This window comes from Sparus aurata, chromosome 18, assembly GCF_900880675.1.
Source record: "Sparus aurata chromosome 18, fSpaAur1.1, whole genome shotgun sequence".
NCBI lineage: Eukaryota > Metazoa > Chordata > Actinopteri > Spariformes > Sparidae > Sparus > Sparus aurata.
Genome location: NC_044204.1, coordinates 17057596 through 17076558, shown reverse-complemented (window position 1 = coordinate 17076558; position 18963 = coordinate 17057596). Strand labels below are relative to the sequence as shown.

Here is an 18963-nt window from a genome sequence, read left to right as displayed (position 1 = left end):
TGACTGTCATGTCTGTAGATCTGTTTGTTGTTCTTGTCTGGTGTTGTCTTGTGGGTTCTTGTATTTGATTTCCATGTCTTTGTATCTTGTCTTGTGTCTTTTGTTTTTCCATGCCCTCATGTGTCCTTTAAGTTCTCCTGTGTATTTTCCTATGTTCCCTCTGGCTCTCTCTGTCTATTGCTTTGTTCCCTTCATGTTCCCATGTGCTCCTCCCCTTCGTTATTTCACCTGTTGGTCCACCTCATCTGTTCCTTGTCTTGTCATCAGTGTCTGTGTATTTGGTCTCTGTGTTCCCTTCACTCTGTCTGGTCATTGTAATTGTCAGCCTCTGTCTCGTCCATGTTCCCGTTCATGTGCCTGCTCCTGTCTGTTCCTTGTTCCCCACGGTATGTGTTTTGGATTTGAGTTTTGCATTTTGCATTTTTGATTTGAACTTTGTGCTATTTGGTTTGTACTTTGTCTTGCTGTTTTTGGTTGCTACTTTGCCTTGCTTTCATTTGCTACTTTGCCTCTTGCCCCCCATTTTGCCTGCTTCTGTTTTTGTGTTCAGCTTTTAAATAAAGCTCGCCTTTTGTTTCCCCATATCCTTCCCTCTCGTCTGTAACTGCATTTGGGTCCACCTTCCCCTTTTCCATAGTCTTCCCTTTAACCCCCCGCCTGACACTGACATGTTTGTAAAAATGTTTATTTATCCTCTCGTCTAAAGTTAGATGAGAAGATTGATAAATTATAAATTGTCAGTTATGCACTTCTGCTCCTGTAACTTAGTTATCTTGTGAAGCGCTGCTAGGTTGATTCTGTTACCTTTGGACAGAGTCAGGCTAGCTGTTTCCCCTGTTTTCAGTCTTTATGCTAAGCTAAGCTAACTGCTGCTGGATCGTATTTACTATACAGGGATGTGTCAAATGTCTCATCTAACTGCTGGCAAGAGTAAGTGTGCTTTTTCAAAATATGCTCCAATTCCTTTATCAACATTGAACAAACTGGTTATATCTGAGGATACACTTTACAGTGTTGTCACATGTTACACTAAGAAGCCTTCAATAAGTATTCATGATTAGGGATCATTTAAGCTAGACACAAATATAAATACAAAATTCAAAGCAAAAGAATGAACCTTTGTATAACTTGACTGGCAGGTCTTCTAATACACATATTTATACATAGCAAAATCTAAATAACAATCTGTCATGAGACTGGCGTACCCAGCCTCTCACCCTATGTTAGCCTGGGTCAACTCCGATGGACGGACAGAAGGGGACTCAACAATCAATGGCAAGCAATCAGTGGCGGTTCTGGGGGGGGCCAACAGGGGCCAGTGCCCCCGTAACTCTGAGTCTGGACCCCCCTGTTGCCCCCCTGACAGTGAGTCTGCATTAATAATACAATGACAGATTTCTTGCAATGATTTTGTTCTGAAGGGAAAGGCAGAAATAAAGTGCTGTTTACTACCCAATCAAAATTGCTGAAATTGTAAACACTGCTTTGTCTGAATGAGGGATTTATCCTTTTTTACGGGTTGTATGTGCCCCCTAACAAAAAAGCCGGCCCCAACCTGGCCCCCCTATTAAAACTGGTCTAGAACCTCCACTGCAAGCAATGTCTCTCTGCAGAAAGTTGCACAGTGTGGCTTTAATACTTATCTTTCATCATTAAGTATAACTTTTCAATTGCACGTATAAATATGGAATTTACACAGTAATTTGAAAACCACCATTTATCTTCTATAATTAAAATTAAACATATGTTAATAATATGATAACATCCTCCAAAGGGCTTTGATGATTTATCGCAGCATTTGCTAATATGATTTAATGCCTGTGCGAGAGCTCAAATGGATTTAAAGCAGCATCTGACTGCTGTGTCTGCAGTAGCCTGCATGTTTGAGCAGAGATTTCATTAGTGCTCTTGTTTCTCAGAGAAGCAACAGTCTGCATGTGATCTGATCCGTCTGAGCTATTTCTTGCGCACAAAGGGAAAGAAAACAAAAAAAGAGAGCTGATGAAAAGTGTGTTATTGACAAAGACATGTTACTTGCAATTAATGACCAAACTGTGTTGAGTGTGTGAGAAGACTCTGCAGTTTTTCCCCTCTAATCTTGGTCAGATCCATCATATTTCTGTCTCAACCTACTTCCTGTCTTCATTTTAAGCCAAGGGGTCGCGGGGTGATGGATGTCTCCTTCACACTCTCCTGTCCTCTCTCCCCTTGGGCTCGCTCTTCATACTCTCCCCTCTATTCTTCTCCCTCTTTTTTTCTCCCCCTCTTCTTTGTCGCCGCCTCTCTCCTCTCTTTCTCCTCGGTAACCGGTAAAAATAGAGCTTCATAAATCATGCATCTTCTCTCACAGCAGCGTGTAAGAACAAGAGGAAAAAGAAATAAATGGAGGGGGATGAAAGAGAGAGAAGGATGTTGAGGATGAGATGTAGAGGTGGATGACATCAAACTCCAGGAGAGAGGTGGGAAGTTGACAGGGGAATAGATTGGAGCTGCAGGGCTCTTGGCTGCCCTCTCCGTCTCTCTGAACATTGGTTGATTCACGCTGGAGTTGCACCGGGTGGAGGAAATGAATGTTAACATGCCGAGGAGCGCGGCTGGCGGACGATGAGTGGTCATCTCCTCAGCAGAGTAACATGCTTCAAGTCCGCAGTGTGAGAGGAGACGTCTCTCTCACACCTCGAGGACTCTTTTTTTCTCAGATAGAGTGGATCCGTTGGTTTGTCACCCTCGGTAACAGGGGTGTGCACTCTCACTGGAGGGGAGGTGAAGTGAGAGACCCCGGCTGCGGCTCTCACCATCATGTGAAACTACAAACCAAGACAGAGTTCTGCATAGATCTGTTATGTTGTATGCGAAATATCGAAGTATCACTGAATGATTACTTTAGGTTTCCACTTAAAAGCCACACGAACACACCTTAAAGACAAGCGGACAGAATTTCAAGCCCACAAATCACATATGTTTACTTCACAAAGACGTTCAGGCACCATTTTTTCCTTCCTGATACAGATTCGCCTACTGATACAGAACGCCTGAACATGCCTATTGACTAATACTGATCTGATACCAGTGCTTTAAATGACTAAAATGTATATTATCATTAGCATTTTTAAATAGCCATCTGCTATAGGGATGTTAATGACTGATGATTAATGGATTAATTGGCATTAAGAAGTTAACAGATTAAAAATGTGTTGGCCAACAATCAGGGCACAAGTACATTAAAAGGTAACTTGTTAAGCATTACGAATATTTGCTTATAAAACATATCAAAACAAATACATAATTATGATGTCAGAGAAAATATTTAATTAAAATGACATTATATTTCTGCCGTTTGGTCGGATTTTGTGAGGTATGTTATTTGTTATTTGTTATCAAAATGGAGTAATTTTCTTGTGTTAGTTAAAATTCAAGTGACTTTATCTGTTCTTTAAGTCCTAATGTAGCCAACTCTGAGTGTTCACAGAAAGTAGATCATGTGAGTGGTTACACAGATTTCTTGTGGAAAAATATTTAAAAACTAGTCGAGCAATGATTAATTGTTAAAGCAGCCAACTTTCCACTGAAGACATTGCCATAACTTTGCATCCCTCGGCTCCTACTAACGCTGAATGGATGTGATATGACTGATGTCACCTTATCTGGCCTGACGCAGGTTAAACACGTTGTGTAACATAAAGAAATACATGGGACAAAAAAATAACTTACTTTATCCAGTTTTACTTTCAGTCGCAAATGAATAAATGATCATTTCTTTGAAAACCTAAAGCTTTGCCCTCTGAACACATCTGTAGTTTACTGGTAGGATTTTACAGTGTGACTGACGTTTGACTACATGACTAGAAATCTTTTTTTTCACTGGTGCTCTAAAACAGTAGTTGCCGGTAACAGCAATGAGCAACTTGCTGTGTTGGCTCCTGTTTTGTTTAATCGATTTCCTAGAAAACTGTGTTTTATTTAGTAAGTTTATTTTTAATTTTTGAGGGGGCATTTTAACAGAGCAAATTTCCCCTGTCTTGCTGACTTTGCTGATATGTGCTTGAGGTTACACACATCATTAAGAAAAAAAAAATCTGTGTAGTTGGATACAGGTGTACAGGAGCTGCTGGGAAGTGGCAGGGTCCTGTTTCTAATAAATACATTACGTAGTATTAGATTTGTGCACAGACGGGTGTACTCTACTCTACGCTGATGCCCGATAAAGCATTTGAGGCAGCATCAGAGGCAGTTCTAATACTGGTATTAACATCAGAACAACCCTAATACTTTATATTACTGCTTGAGATCTGCCAAAACAGAAAATGTTACCAGTAAAGCAGATTAGTGGCGGCTTGAAACAATATACATTAGACAATATATTTAGTCTGTCAACACTCATGTCAGTTGTGTTTATCTTGTGACAATAGTATGCAGAGACTTTCTGAAAATTTTTGTTAAAGGCCTGGAAATGCTCCAAAATTCAAAGATCGTTACTTATTTTTTAGTTAGTCGAAGTATTTATACATGTTTATTTATTTATATATTTATATATTATGTAAAGGCACTCTGTGTATGACATCACCAACCCACCCCCACCAGGTATCTGACTAATGGAAACTGATTCAAATCGGAGACTGTGTAATGTTGATCTACTGAACCTGCATATGATCTATGTTGGACCTTTTCCTGTGAGACACCTGTCACAGCTTAATATCTGGTTGTCACTGTAGGCTGAATGCAGTTACATACAATCACAGGCTAAATCGCAGAACTACACAGAATTACACTGATTAATCACCAGATAAATGGCGTTCACCTCTCTCCCTCCCTATATGCACACAGTTGATTCCTCTCGCTCATCCACATGTGCATGCTTTCTATTTCCACTCTCTCACTCTTTCTTTATGTTTTTGTTGATGAGGAGTCGATGGCATGACTCTTATCTGTCAAAATCATTCAATATTTCCATACATGCATGCCTGGTAACCAAAGTCGAGCATTGATGTTCAACCCATGTCAGAGGGAGGGTCAAAGACGCTTGTCTGATGCACACTGACCCGTAGAGACAGACCACCGATAACCCATGTCACTGTCTGTCTCAGCGGGGCATAAGATGAATGGCCTGTAAGCAGCACATGGACTGCACTGATTTTCAGTGGGACTGTCTCATTTTCTCTGAAAATGAAACTTTATTCCATCTGAATAATTTAAAAGCAACGATATGATTACATGAAAACACTACACTACATTAGATATTCATTTATATTTCTGCTTTCATGCAGATGAAAATAAAAGACTGAAAAATGTAAAACTGTTGAAACAGACTGTAATTTTGTTCACTGAGTTTTTTCATAATTTTGAGGGTAAAAGTCCATGAAACATATTCAGTGCACTGTGAGAGGGCGTCATCTCTTCTTAGTGGAGCTGAGTCAGTGTCCATGCACACACACACACACACACACACACACACACACACAGGGAAACTAGTTAAAGAAATCTTCTCTTCATATTATTGTGTTGTTCCAATCTCACTACCTTTTAACAATGATGTAAGTGACAACAAGATAACTATATTAAATGTAAGCTGGCTTTGTTATAATGGAAATTAACAGTCCCAAATTCTGCTCATATTCAGGTTCATACTTTTATTTTTGAGGTCCACCAGAAAATGTTAACATGCTTCAATGTTCAAAAACAGCTTCTGAATACAGACTGTTTGCATTTCTCTGTGGATTGAGCATTTTGAGGTCACCTAGACGTGCTTTATAACCAGTAGGTGATTTGTTAATTTTTAACAGGGGGCATGGCCCAATGGGAGCACCAACCTGCCCCGACACACCTATGTACACCTCCCAAAGGACATTGTTGCAGGACACCTTAAAGCGATATTTCAGTGTAAGTTTAATCCATGGTCTAAATCACCGTGAAACTGTGTTAGACTCCTTCTCGAGAGATCAAGTTAGCAGACCGCTAATTTACGGACTTTTATCAACTTCAGAAACGACCGCACGACAACAATACACTGCAGTAAATGGATCCAAATATAAACCGCCACCAAAAAGCCACAAATAATGATCAGAACAGCACCAAACTTCAGCAACAGTACAAAAAGGGTCTCAGCACATAGTCCGGGGCATCTAACCTCCGCTAGCTTAGCTGGATTTCTATTGGGAAGCTAAAAAAAGATTTCAACTCTCCTCCATCAGCTTCCGGGTCGGGGAAGTCCCGACCCAACGATTACTGAGTGCGGTTAGAAATGTTCAATTCTGTTCTTTTCCCTGTCCGCTCTCGATAATAACTGTTATAAACTGGCAGGTAAGACACATATGAACTTTGATTGCTTTTCCATGGAGTCATAATCATACATTTTCATCCATGAGCCGCGGAACTCTACTGCACTCGGTAATCGACTCGTCGGGACTTCCCGTCAACAGGAAGCTGCTACAGAAGAGTGGTACATTTTGTCAGCTTTTCAGTAGAAATCCAGCTAAGCTAGCAGAGTTTTAATGCCCCGGACTATGTACTGAGATCCTATTTGTACTGTTGCTGAAGTTTGGTGCTGTACTGAGCATTATTTGTGGCTTTTTGGTAGCGGTTTATATTTGGATCCATTTACTGCAGTGTATTGTTGTCATGCGGTCGTTTCTGAGGTTGATAAAACTCCGTAAATTAGCGGTCTGCTAACTTGATCTCTCGAGAGGGAGTCTAACACAGTTTCACGGTGTATAAGACCATGGATTAAACTTGCACCGGAATATCCCTTTAACCATAACTGTGACATTTCTAATTCTACAATTCCATTTTATCCAGTTATCTTCCTTCTCTACCTACTACAATTGTCTTTTTATAACTGAATTAAAATAATACACCTTTAAATTGTATGTAGTGGACTGAGTTTATTCAGGCAGGGTTTTCTCATGCTTCTCACGATACACTTCAAGCAGGGTTATTTTAAGTTAGATGACCCCTTGGAATTTTTTACCATCTAAATTCCTTGAAGGACACACAATGAACATTGTGCAAAATAGGAGAGCCGGACCAACTTATTTGTAGGCCAATTTAATTGGCCAATATTAGCCTATAACAGTTATATCTGTATCAGCGTATTGTCCGATATGAGAACCTTATTTTTAAAAACTACAAATACAAAAAAGAGAAAGTCACTCCAGCAGGGTTTCAACAGGGGGATAAAACAGCTCGGAAATGTAACAGCTACCTCAGTAATGGTTAAACTATAAACCAGCACAAAAATGATCAAATTACCAACATAACATAAGCCACCACGTTCTGAACAGACACACCAAAACACTTACAAAAAGTAACATTTAGTTTGAGAACATAAATAGCAAACTTACTATTAATATTAAACTGTCAGAAAAAACTCATCTCTGAAACAACTTTAACATTACTGAAAATAAACATGTGCTCTGCTACAGGTTTTATTCCACCCTCCGCACGGCATCATACCATGAATGTATAAAGAGAACAAGATTCATAGCGGGCACGTTTCAGAAGCGGAGTCTTTTGCCTGCCCGACTTTGTTGATCTGGTAATTTTTCGTTTTTATACAATCAGGAGTCTGCACAGAGTGTTTTATTTTGAAAATTGGCTGGATACTCTATGCCGTTCCTGTGTCTCTGACTTCCTGCCGGCACGATCTGCTCTGTGCAGCTTGTTGCGGCTTTCATCAAAAATAAACCAGGCAGCCGAATCACAAAGCAGACGTGTCCGGCTTGACTCCACTGTGCGCCGGAGCTGATCGCAGCCACTTGTGATTTGTAACACACTATCTGCTACTAGCGGATGGAGAGTGATGGCAGGTTAACAAGGTGGATGCTTTTTGGTAATTTTGCTAACAAGGGGGACGGCATCCCCCCTCATCCACCCTCAAATTGCCTACTGTTTACAATCAGAAAGGACAGAAAATCTTGTTTTCCTCAAAATGTTGGTGCAATATGTAAGAATTTTAGTGGAAAACATTAAAAGAATTAACTAAAATCATCAACATAATGTGAAGAAACAACAGTTTTAACATGATGTGCGTTGCAGAGAAATTTACCAAAGTTAGCATGTTAAACACCTAGCCCGACCCATACTGGTCCAAACTCGTGTGCTATCGGTGTAAATGCCAAGACATTCCCTGTAATTCAAGCTCCCAGTCTGGACTGCTAGATGCACTGCTAAATGAGCTAGCTAGCTAGCTAACTGTTAGCTACAGTTAGCAGCAGTACGCAGTTATTCTTCTGATATGCTGTCCACAATTTACTTTTAGTATGACTTCAAGAGAATGCCAATTTTACACATTACGCCTTTAATAGTTAATTGGCTAAAATATGAAACACTGCAACGGTCCTTTAATCCATAAAACTATGCACATAAATTATTATTGGAGGGGATTTGAGGTGTTGTCTAATTTTAGTTGACTCCTCTGTGAGACAAAATTAGACTATAGGGAAACGATGCCTCTGTCCCTTCAATGACACCACAGAGCAAGGAGTGTCTCAGCAAGATTACATTCAAACACTCACTCACACACACACACACACACACACACACACACACGACCTTGTCACAGTGCTGAACAATATGCTACCATAGCAGCTTTAATCCTATATACTGGAACCAGAGTCAGAGCCATAAACACAGTCTAAAGTCATCTGCAGTGACTGGAACTGCAGTCTTAAATAAACCCACACAGGCATTGTTTAATTTTGGATAAGGATCTCTCTCTCTCTCTCACACACACACACACAGAGCATTTTCCCCTAAGTCAGCGATTCATGGATGCAGCCACGCCCTCGCGCTGTAGAGTAAGTGAGGTCAACCTGTGTGTTAATAAATGATGGGCTCTGAGTGGAAACCTGGTCGCCTTGGGGATTCGGGGTGTGAGAGTGAAAAGTTCAGCAGATATACAGGAGCAAAAGGCACATCCAGCTCTGTAACTCGGAGAGAAGAAGGGCCTTCATATTTCATGAGCACTTCATCCTCACTTCACATGTGGGCTACGAACAAACTTGACTGTTTTATTGCAGTTGAAACCACACATAACGGGTCACTGCTGCTGAGGAGTGAGAGACGAGTTTCAGGGAGACGTGCTGAGAGAATCTGTCTGGCAGCTTGAAAAATACAACCTTGCTCTCCCTCCCTCCCTCGCTGTCCTCGCTATTATTTCTCCGTCTCGATTCAGTTCAGTCCAAGGTGCATTCTCGCTTCGGATGTGGGGAGAGAATATGCCGTAGGTCAGTTGTAGCTGCGTCTTGTTACAAGGTAATGTCGTCTTTGTTGGAAGAATTTCAGCCTGGATCACTTACCCTCGACCTCAGATAGAAGTCTGAACTGAAGAACTGAAATTAACTTTGTATGAATGTGGTATTTCTTTAATTTCTTCATGTCCTTTGGGTTTTTCTGAGGGACAGGGTCTGACCATGATGCTTGCACTGGAAATAATAAAATTCCTCTTTCAATTCAAAGAAAGCTGTGTTGGTGCAGTGATGGTGCTGGATGGTGCTATACTTTACTGTAATCATTTGGCGATGGTTTGCGATGGTCATACTACCTGTGAACACATATTCCTGGTAGTGTATTCTGTAAAATGAACGGCATTAGTGAAAGAGGTTGCTGTCTGCCCGACAAGACTGGTCTGCAATGGGCACCAGAAAGGGAATCACACTCAATTGTAGTTTTTCTCTTGCCAAGTTTAGCATCCCAGATAATTGAATTATGATTGAATTACAGATGCACCCTGCTAACTAAATTAGTACTAGCGGATAACTTAGCTCCACCTTCTCATCCAAATATGGTCACTTCTGGCAAGACGGCGACGTCCAAAATGCCTAACTTGAAGCTTCAAAACTGTTCTCAAACCAATGTGTGACATCTAGTGTAGGTCGTATTGTAATCACATTGCATCTGTCTGCAACACAGCAGCGTTATGCGCTACTAACAAATATGTCGCTACTTTACATACGTTCTTCAGTGATCTGCATAATGGGCGAATAGGAAAAAAATCATCAAACGAGACTTTTCATGCACACCTGCACAACAATCTCCTGACCTCTTCTGATATCAATGAAGTTCAATACAGGGACGCTGTATAGGTTGCCCATGAAGAGGCTCTTCAGCCTCGCCCCTTTGGGCTGACTCCTAGGAGCAACAAAAAATTAAAGAAATTTCTCCTCATGAGGTATAACTAGAGCTTTAGTGGTAAACAGGTCAAATAAACTGGACAAGCCTTCAGAACCCATGATTTGGATGCTGTTTTAATGAGTTTGGCCCATGCACAGTTCATATGCCATTTAAACACATTATTCCTTTGTTGTTATTAATTGAAAAACTATTTTGAAGCAATTAATAGTTATACTAAGTGGTGTTAGGAATGCTATCTCTGTGTTGTTTTATATAAAGATATAGTTTTATTTTGAGGCTGTTATATAGCCTACAGCACACAGCATTTTTTGTGAAGTGCTGTTTAGGCTGACTGTCATTATACTGGATGCCATATATGTTATTACAGATCATAAAACATCTCGTTAAGGTAAGGCTGATCTGTGGGCATCAGTAAGGTTTAACTTAATATTCTTAACTGGCAATTATATGACGATGCATCTCAGGCGATGTTGTGGAGAAACGCAAAAGTTAGGTAGTGAGTAATGTAAGCAACTACTTTCTACAGGAAGTAAAGAAGTAAAGTAGTAAATTACTTTTTCAAAAAACACTGATGATATCACATTAGCTCTGTCCAGGATTTCTACAAGATGCACACAGACCCCTTTACAAGCACGACAATTACTCAGATCAACTCAACTATTATCTTTTCTACTTGCAAAGGAAGCCATTTGGTCCAATAAAAGGAAAAAGCCAGAGTGAAATCAGTTAATTATTTTCATGCTATTCATGTTTCAGGAAGTCAGCAGGAAATCCTTCAGCTCAGCCAGAGGGAGACTGTGGTGCTCATGCTCTGCAGAACCAAAAGCATGTAAGCCTGACAACTTTCACCATCTTGAAACACAGGTTCCAGTTCTCTTCACACATAATTGAGTTTGCCCCAAAACAGGAAATACATGATTGAATTCATCAGCTGCATGGCCTCAACTGTATTGAATTAGAGACAGAAGAATTATCCACAGAGACGTGTGACTTTACCTTAATTCTGCTGTTTATCTGACAATTGTCCAGACAGATGAGGATATGTGTTTCATAAACTGTGAACACTGCAGTGTGTTGTGCCTTCAGACTGACTCCTGCAGGTGGAATTTAATTTTCTCTTTTCTAGGAAGAAGCCCACACCACTGCAGCCCCTTGTATTTTTAATGCAGTGCTATTTGCAGTCTTACTAATTGTGTAGGTGTGTTTGTGTTCTAAACTCACCAGGGCAGTAAGACGGGTGCGTGCATTCACAGCGTGCCTGAGAGCCAGTTTGATCATTGAAGGCAGCCTCAGAACAACCGCCTCCATGTCCTGCTCTCCCCTCATAGCCCCCGCCAGCTTCCCCAGTCCGTCTACATAACTCCTCCAATGAGGCTGCACCTCGGCCGCCCCCCCCAGACATCCTTGCATCACCGCCTGACAGAAGCCTCTGCAAGCTGGTGGCCCCAGCATGCCCTGGCAGTGCGGGCAGTACCACAGCCTCAGCAGGGCCCGGCTGCAGTCCCGGCCGGGCCGCAGGTGGTCGGTGGTGTTGACAACCTCGATGCCCAGGTTCAGTGCCTGGAGAAAGACTCGTGTGGCCAGGAGGGAGCGAGACAGACGGGTCATCATCAGTTTGGGAAAAGAGCCAAATGCTCCTGAGTCCTTCCAGGCTCCTCTTACACACTCCTCAGTCGCAGAGGACACGCTGCCCCCCAGCAGGCGGCGGTATGCCAGGGGGAAGAGGCGACCATAGAGCACCGTCACCATGTGGTCCACTTGTGAGTCTGAGCCCAGGATGTAGAGCGACATGTCCAGGAAGAGCTGCCCAATGGAGCTCTGGGCACCTGCTCCAAGACTTGGGAACTCTGACTTCAGCATGGCGAGGGTGGAGTTGCGGCCGTGTCGCAGCACCAGGTCGAAGGCCTCTGAAAGACAGCAAAAGAACAACACAAGATGGAGTCAGATGCAGCGGAAGGTGGGACAACTTTTTGCTGAAAGCTGGTGATGGTATGCTCCAGTAAACACAACCATGGCAAGCTGTCAGAAAATAGGCAGCAACCTCGCTCAGAAGCATGAAACAGTCAAAAAGAGTCAATTCCCCACAAGCATCCATCCAATCCTTAACGATCAGAGTCACAGGAATCTTCCCACGCATAGCCTATCTTTCACTTTTCCCAGCTTTTCTCAATCTGTTGTTTTCTCTAATGGGACTGCTCTGACATGCACAGCACAAACACACACAGCACTAACAGGCGATCAAAGCATCTGTAACAGAAAGAAAGGAAGATTTGGGGGTTTGACCTGTCAACACAACTAAAGAGCTCACAGAATCCTTAAAAAAGTCATTTTAGAAGAGAGTATTAATCTCAGCATATTAGTCAGCCGGGAGAGGCATGACCATGAGGATGTCTGCAGGGAGGAAAGCATCCAGAGCGTGCAGGAGGGAGCCGTGCGTGGCTGATGCGAGGAGGGACAATAATCAGCAGCATTTCAAGGCACAAAGTAAAGTCTTATCAACAAGGTGGCGTAAGAAGCGAGAGCTCTATCATCGACCCGGTAGCAAAATGAGTGAGGACCCAACAACAGAGGGGATTTAAAGCTCCATTACTGAACTTAGCAGGGGAGCTGAGAGTCAGTGAAATGAAGCTTTGGACAGGAGAATAGCTCGGGATGCCGAAATCCCATTTATAGCGCAGCTAGTCCACTACATCTCTTTGTTGGGAGTGATAGCTACGACTGCTTTGAGAGGGCGGAGGAAGCGCTGGTTTAGGGGACATTAGAGGAAGTTATTGGTTTTTGTGCTCCAAAAGCTCACCATTTTATCTCTGTTATTTGATTCTTCTTGCTCGAATAGTTTAATTTCTTTCTCTTCATGCTTCTCTGAGGTCAAATGATGCTCGTCTGCCTACACAGAGCTCTGGGTCCTTGGACAGAACTGAGAAACGATGTGACAGCTCTGTTTTCTTTTGTGTAGAACATTTAATGTGTTCTTCTGTGTGCAATTTACGGTGCATAAGGAGGGCCACACTGTGAAAATATGACACTATCTGAGCAAAAGGGAAATGAGCATTCCTCCCTCTGTCTGCTCACTGCTGGGGGAGTGCATTTCAGCCATGAACTTTTGAAAAAAGAATTACCATAATATTCTTTTTTCACTCCTCAAATTCAAAGTTGAATTCATAACAAATAAACTTTGTGGCTAAAACAGTAAATAGATGCAAGTGCATGAGTAGAATGCAAATGGAATATGGGTGGTGTGAATTGAGGTGCAGACACATCTGCGTGAGCTGGAAAAGTTTCAGCTTAAGTGAATATTGTACTTAATTTGAGGCTTTATGACCCAATTCGTTAACTTACAGAGATAATGAGGGGAAGAGGAAAATAACAGAAAGAACTGGATTTTCTGTTAATCTTTCAAATCAGTGAAAGCCTCAGCTGCAGCATAAATAAGACATAGACACTGTACACACTGCACACACACACGGCCGGCCAGTCAGCATCATTTACATACAGTTTTTGGTTATGGAGGGGAATCAAGAATTGGTTCCAGTTGAGAACTGATTTCCAATTGCCTGATTGATCAGAATCGGACGCCTCCGAGCTAATCTGCGTCTTTATTGGTGCCGGCATGTTTTTTCTTACAGTTGTGCATTGCAAAATAATGACGTCAAACACGTGTCTACGCTGCTGGAAGCCTGTAACAAGAAGGAGTCATGGCAAGGGAAAGAGACAGTATAAAGACTTCATTTCAATAAAAAAGATGAAAATAGTTATAGTTCCAATGTTGTAAAATCATAATTTCATGGTTGACATGCCAGCAATATACTGAAACGGAGCAAAATTCCAGGAATGCCACATATCTGATGCTCTAAGCACAGGCGGCACTGCTTTTCAACTGAGCAGCCCGTCCGTGACTGAGGGTAAATATCCTGTTTTAATAACATTCGCGCCGGGCAGGCAGGCTTAGCGGATTCTTTCTTTGACTAAGAAAACCTTCATGATAACAAATGTTCTTTCATTTCATCCATTTTAGATGATGACAGACTTTTGCCAGCTTTCTTCTACTGTATCTACACTTTGTTGACTCTGAAAAACGGTATATCTCTGATCAAGAACCAATAAAGAATCAGACCAATAAACAGAATCAATACGGCAGTTGTACCAGTAAAATCAGTTTCCATCCCTGTGTTTGGTTCATGCAAATTACACAAGATGAAAGAGTGTTTTTACATCATGAACACATTTATGAACATGGCTTATTTGAGTAACTTATGCACATGCATTGACTGATTCTAATCGTAAAGGAGTTATTTTCCCTGTTGATGGGAAAAATTCTATGAATATTTTATGATGTTCTATGATCTTGTACTGCACACCTCTAAAAAAGAGAGGTCACATAAAAAATATGCTTACAACAAGACTGTGTGTCTGAGTTTGAAGGACAGAGCCCAGTACCTTGTTGTTAAATGATGACTTGTTCAAATCAACTGGCTCAAGACAATCCTGGGAAATTAAATGAAACTACTGAGGCGCCAGTTTTTGGTATTGCTGCCTGAAGCTTTCAGGAGAAGCTCAGTCAAAAAAAATTACACATGACACTTTCTTGGTTACTGAGCAATATGCCTGCCATGACGTGGCTGCATCCCCTAGCAGTGTGTGCATCATTGGGGTTTTAAACTCACATGAACATATTTTAGAGAAGTCAAGCGTCATTAAATGTGTATTTGATAAACCCCAGATATTACATTATCGTCATTGTCATCTCCACCAGGTGTGGCCCTGACCCTCACTAATTTCATCAGAAATAGATCTGAAATTGGAATTTTCAACAATCAACACAATCCCACCCCTCCTGAAGAAATCAGAGAAATCTGACCTGGGTCCATGATTGGTACTGGTGTTTGCCAAAGATTATCTGGTAATGTGAGGGGTTTACAGATTCGGTTTTACACCACCCGAGCTGCTCACAGATAATATCAAACATGTTCGATATTTATGATTAAAAGTCTAATGGATGATAACATTGGTACTTTCCGAGCCGTAGCAAAATAAACCAATGAGAAGGGTAACAGCAGCAGATGTTGCTGCCAAGCGATAGTAAACATTGTTGCTCTTGATGCTAACATTAGCTAGCATCACCTCTCCTTCAGTTCGGACTGAAGGATAGAAAACCCATGTTAACTGCATTGATTAACCCTTCGCTATTGTTTTTTTCCTCACTGCAGCAAGTCGTTGGACCATATTTCTCCATCTGATGCGATAACCTTACCTATAGTGTGTGGCTATTCATTAATGTCACACGTCCAAATTGCACTTAATTGGATACTAAACCTCAGCGGGTCCTCACAACGTGCCTGCCAAGTGTGAAGCAGATGGGATGATTGAGTCAACAGAGGTCCCTTGCTTTATAGTAAGTGTCTGTAATGGTCACATGCAGCCACAGTGGCCGCTGTTCAGCAGAAGTTAAATAGTTGTGCTTAAAATGAGCCATTTATCTCCAAACTGCCTCAGCTGTAAATAGAAGCAGGCGGTGGTTGTAACTTTGAATGTGTGTGTGTGAATATGAAACAGAGTGGAAAACAGCGTGTGTGTGCTCTGCGATACAATCGCTGGGTGAATAAAGGTTAGGAAAAACATTTGAGGATATTTGTGTGAGTGTGAGAGGATGCTCGGGAGCAGCGCACATCTGTTTAGATTTTCAGGCTATGGCTGTCCTGCTGCGTCTGCAGAGCACTTCCCTCTGTGATCAATGAGCAGGCAGATGTGCAGATTGCCAGCCGAGACAAGGAGACAGACTGGGAGGAGGTGAGGCACACCCCCACACACGCGCGCAGGAAAACATACACGCAGATGAAAATATAAATTCTTCTTCTATTCCCGGTAACACAAAAGCGAGATCCATTTGTTTAGTCTGCTGCTCCTTTTTCTTGGTTTCTTATGAAAGCCTCTTAAATCAAACCCCGTAATTTAGCTGCCACCTGTAGTATCTCTTACACCACAAAGAGGAGAGCCACTTTGTAATGATAAGAGAAAGACTAGAGGACTCTTCATAAACGCATTTCAATGGCTTTGAGTAGCCTGAGCCCATTTCCTGTACAAGGCTGTTTGCTCTCTTTCATCAGTGAGAGGCTGTGCAGGATCAGGTGTCCTCTAATGGAGGGGAGAGGGGCTGTATGTCAGGGACCTGTGACATCCTGGATACAACTGTAGGAGGTCAAGAGCATACATTAGCAGGGCAGGAGCTCGCAGGAACGTATTGGGTCACGCTTAAAATTAGCAGTAGAATTTATTTTGTCAGTGTCACAGATGGAGGCAGGAGGCTGGAAAACGGTTTCTCCTCTGAGACTGAGAGTGTTTTACAGACGGATCAGCAGTACAAGGCAGAGGGAAATGTCTCTGCTGCTGCTCCTTTACCTCTGTTTACCTCTTACACCAGCCAGATAATGTTTACCCCAAGGATTTCAGGCCTCTCAGCTTCCGTGGGCATTAGAAATATGAATATCCACTAAATCATGTCCAATATTAAACAGATACTCGGTCACACTGTCATCAAGGAGACTGTAAATCTGCACTCTGAATGCTTTATTGTAAAATCTACTTTCTTTGCATATGATGTCGTTAATCAAAGCCCCAAATTAAAGTGTGATCAAGTGCTGCAGATTCCAGGTAGTCCAAAGTTTGAAGGAAATAAATCTTTGTCAGCAGGAGGTCACTTATTGCTGACAGCTCAAAGCTCTAAGTGACTCCAGCTCTGACATAAAACAGTCTTTTCCCATAATCTACGAACGACCTGTCAAATGAACATATTTGATGCACGAGGACATCAGTCTGAGTGTTACATAAGTCAACTGGGCTGCTCATAACGTGCCAGACAGACTGACTAACTGACTGACCGCTGACTGTGGTTGACGCGCTGCAGAGGCAGACGTGAGCCTCATCAATCAGCGGCCCATACACCTATTATCCCCTGGAGAGGAAAACATCAATAAATTACCCAGCCAATGAGACTAATCCATTTGGCTGATGGGGTGTCACCTCTAGCCAGCATGGAGATAGATGGAGAAGCTGCTGCCACCTGGTCCCGGTGACAAAACAGACCCTGTCCAGGACGCTGAGAGAGGACTGGCGGGAGGGCTGCAGAGCCATTCATAAAGACACATGCCAGCACACTGGCCATCAGGTGGAAACCTTGTATCTCCTAAATGTCAGTTTTAAAGGTCCCATATTGTTAAAAGTGCGATTTTATATCTTTTTTTATTATGAAGCAGGTGTAGGTGCTGAATTAAAAACTATCAAAAAGATCACTCTACAGAGAAATGCACACAGCCTGTATTCAGAAACTGTGCCTTTAAATAAGCACAGTACTTACCTAAGGTTGTGATGTCGCAACCATGTATTCTCAGCTCACAACCACACCCTCAGCATGGCTGTGGTTGCCAAAACACTGGCACAGCTGATTCTGAATCAGATCAGACCGGGCTTTTCGGGATAAGGATTATTTGAACATTAAAATTTTTTCTAGAAGACTCCCAAAATAAAAGTGAGCTTTAACCATTTTGTAAATGTCATGTTTCTGCAGTAAAACACAGCGAATCAACAAATCTGTAGTAATGAAGCACGAAAATATTGAGCTTACAGACATTTGCACTGGCTGACAAATCCACAAACCTCCCAGCAGGCTTCACGTTCAGTTATGATTTTATGAACCGCTCTACAACAAAAGCAGCATCTGTTCGTTGACTGTAAACAATATGTTGTTTTTCCAGACACATCTCACTCCCACAGAGCCACCTGTCCCAGGTAACCTGAGAGCAGCTCCACCTGCTAGTTGCTCTTGCGGGACCAGTGTGTGTCCGAGGCCGGCTGCCCCGGGATTATGGAACGGCGGCGGCGAGGCAGAGCAGAGAAGAGCAGAGCAGAGAAGGGTGGGGCAAGAGAGGGATGCTTCCAGGAACAAAGCAGACAGGATGCTGGTAAGGCCCAGATAGCATCACCAGCGGACCATGAGGGCCAATGGACAGCGGGGCAGAAATGAGACATGTATTAGGTTACTCCATCTGTTAGAGAGCACCTCGTCTCACACACAAACACACACAAGCACACTGACGTACACAATGCAATCACACAGTGCACAGCAGTGGCCAGGTGGTGACAGTGTGGGCGAACATTTGGCGAACCATAGGTGTGAGTCAGGTGTAAGGACAGGAGCTACACACACACAAACAGTAGCAGAATTTCCTTTTCATTCATTTATCTGGCTCCCCAGGAGCTTCTGGACAATGTCTCCCCACAGCTAGACAAAATAAGTAACAATAAGAACTCTTCCTCTGCTCTTATTACCTCAGGTCTGCTCATTATAATCACATTTATTTAAGAGGCGGTCAGTGTGTCAGACACATATAGAACATATTACTATAATGCTTATTTTAAAGGCGTGTTTTTTTTTCAATCAAAAACAATAAAAAATATGATGAACTAATTTATTATAACTCGGGTCTTTCTCACATATTTGTATTTGTCTTTGTTTTCATCAATATAATTGATGAGATCTTGGAACATAACTAAATTGCAACAAACACGAGGAGTCAGACAGACAAGGTAACAAACAAGGTAACAGAGTAACCCAGTGTATCCAAACCACTTTATTTGGAGGTAAAACAGGATGTTAGTGCAGTGACGTTGCTAATAATGCCTAATTACCTCCGCTGAGGAGGTTGTGTCCGTTTGTTGGTTGGTTTGCTGGTTAGTCAGCAGGATTACACGAAAACTACTGAACAGATTTCTGCTAAACTTTGGATGAAGGATGGGTCTCGGCCCAGAACAGACCTATAAGCTTTTGGTGCAGATCCAGAT

At 42.1% G+C, this 18963-nt stretch overlaps 1 protein-coding gene across 2 annotated transcripts in view; it reads right to left on the bottom strand.

Annotated features, from left to right (window-relative positions):
• Positions 1-18963, bottom strand: part of gpc3 (glypican 3) — a 131718-nt gene that overhangs the window by 44509 nt on the left and 68246 nt on the right. For both annotated transcript variants that reach the window (XM_030396890.1, XM_030396889.1), the window contains exon 3: positions 11350-12035. In XM_030396890.1, the coding sequence (XP_030252750.1) occupies positions 11350-12035 (686 nt within the window). The remainder of the gene's footprint in view (positions 1-11349; positions 12036-18963) is intronic.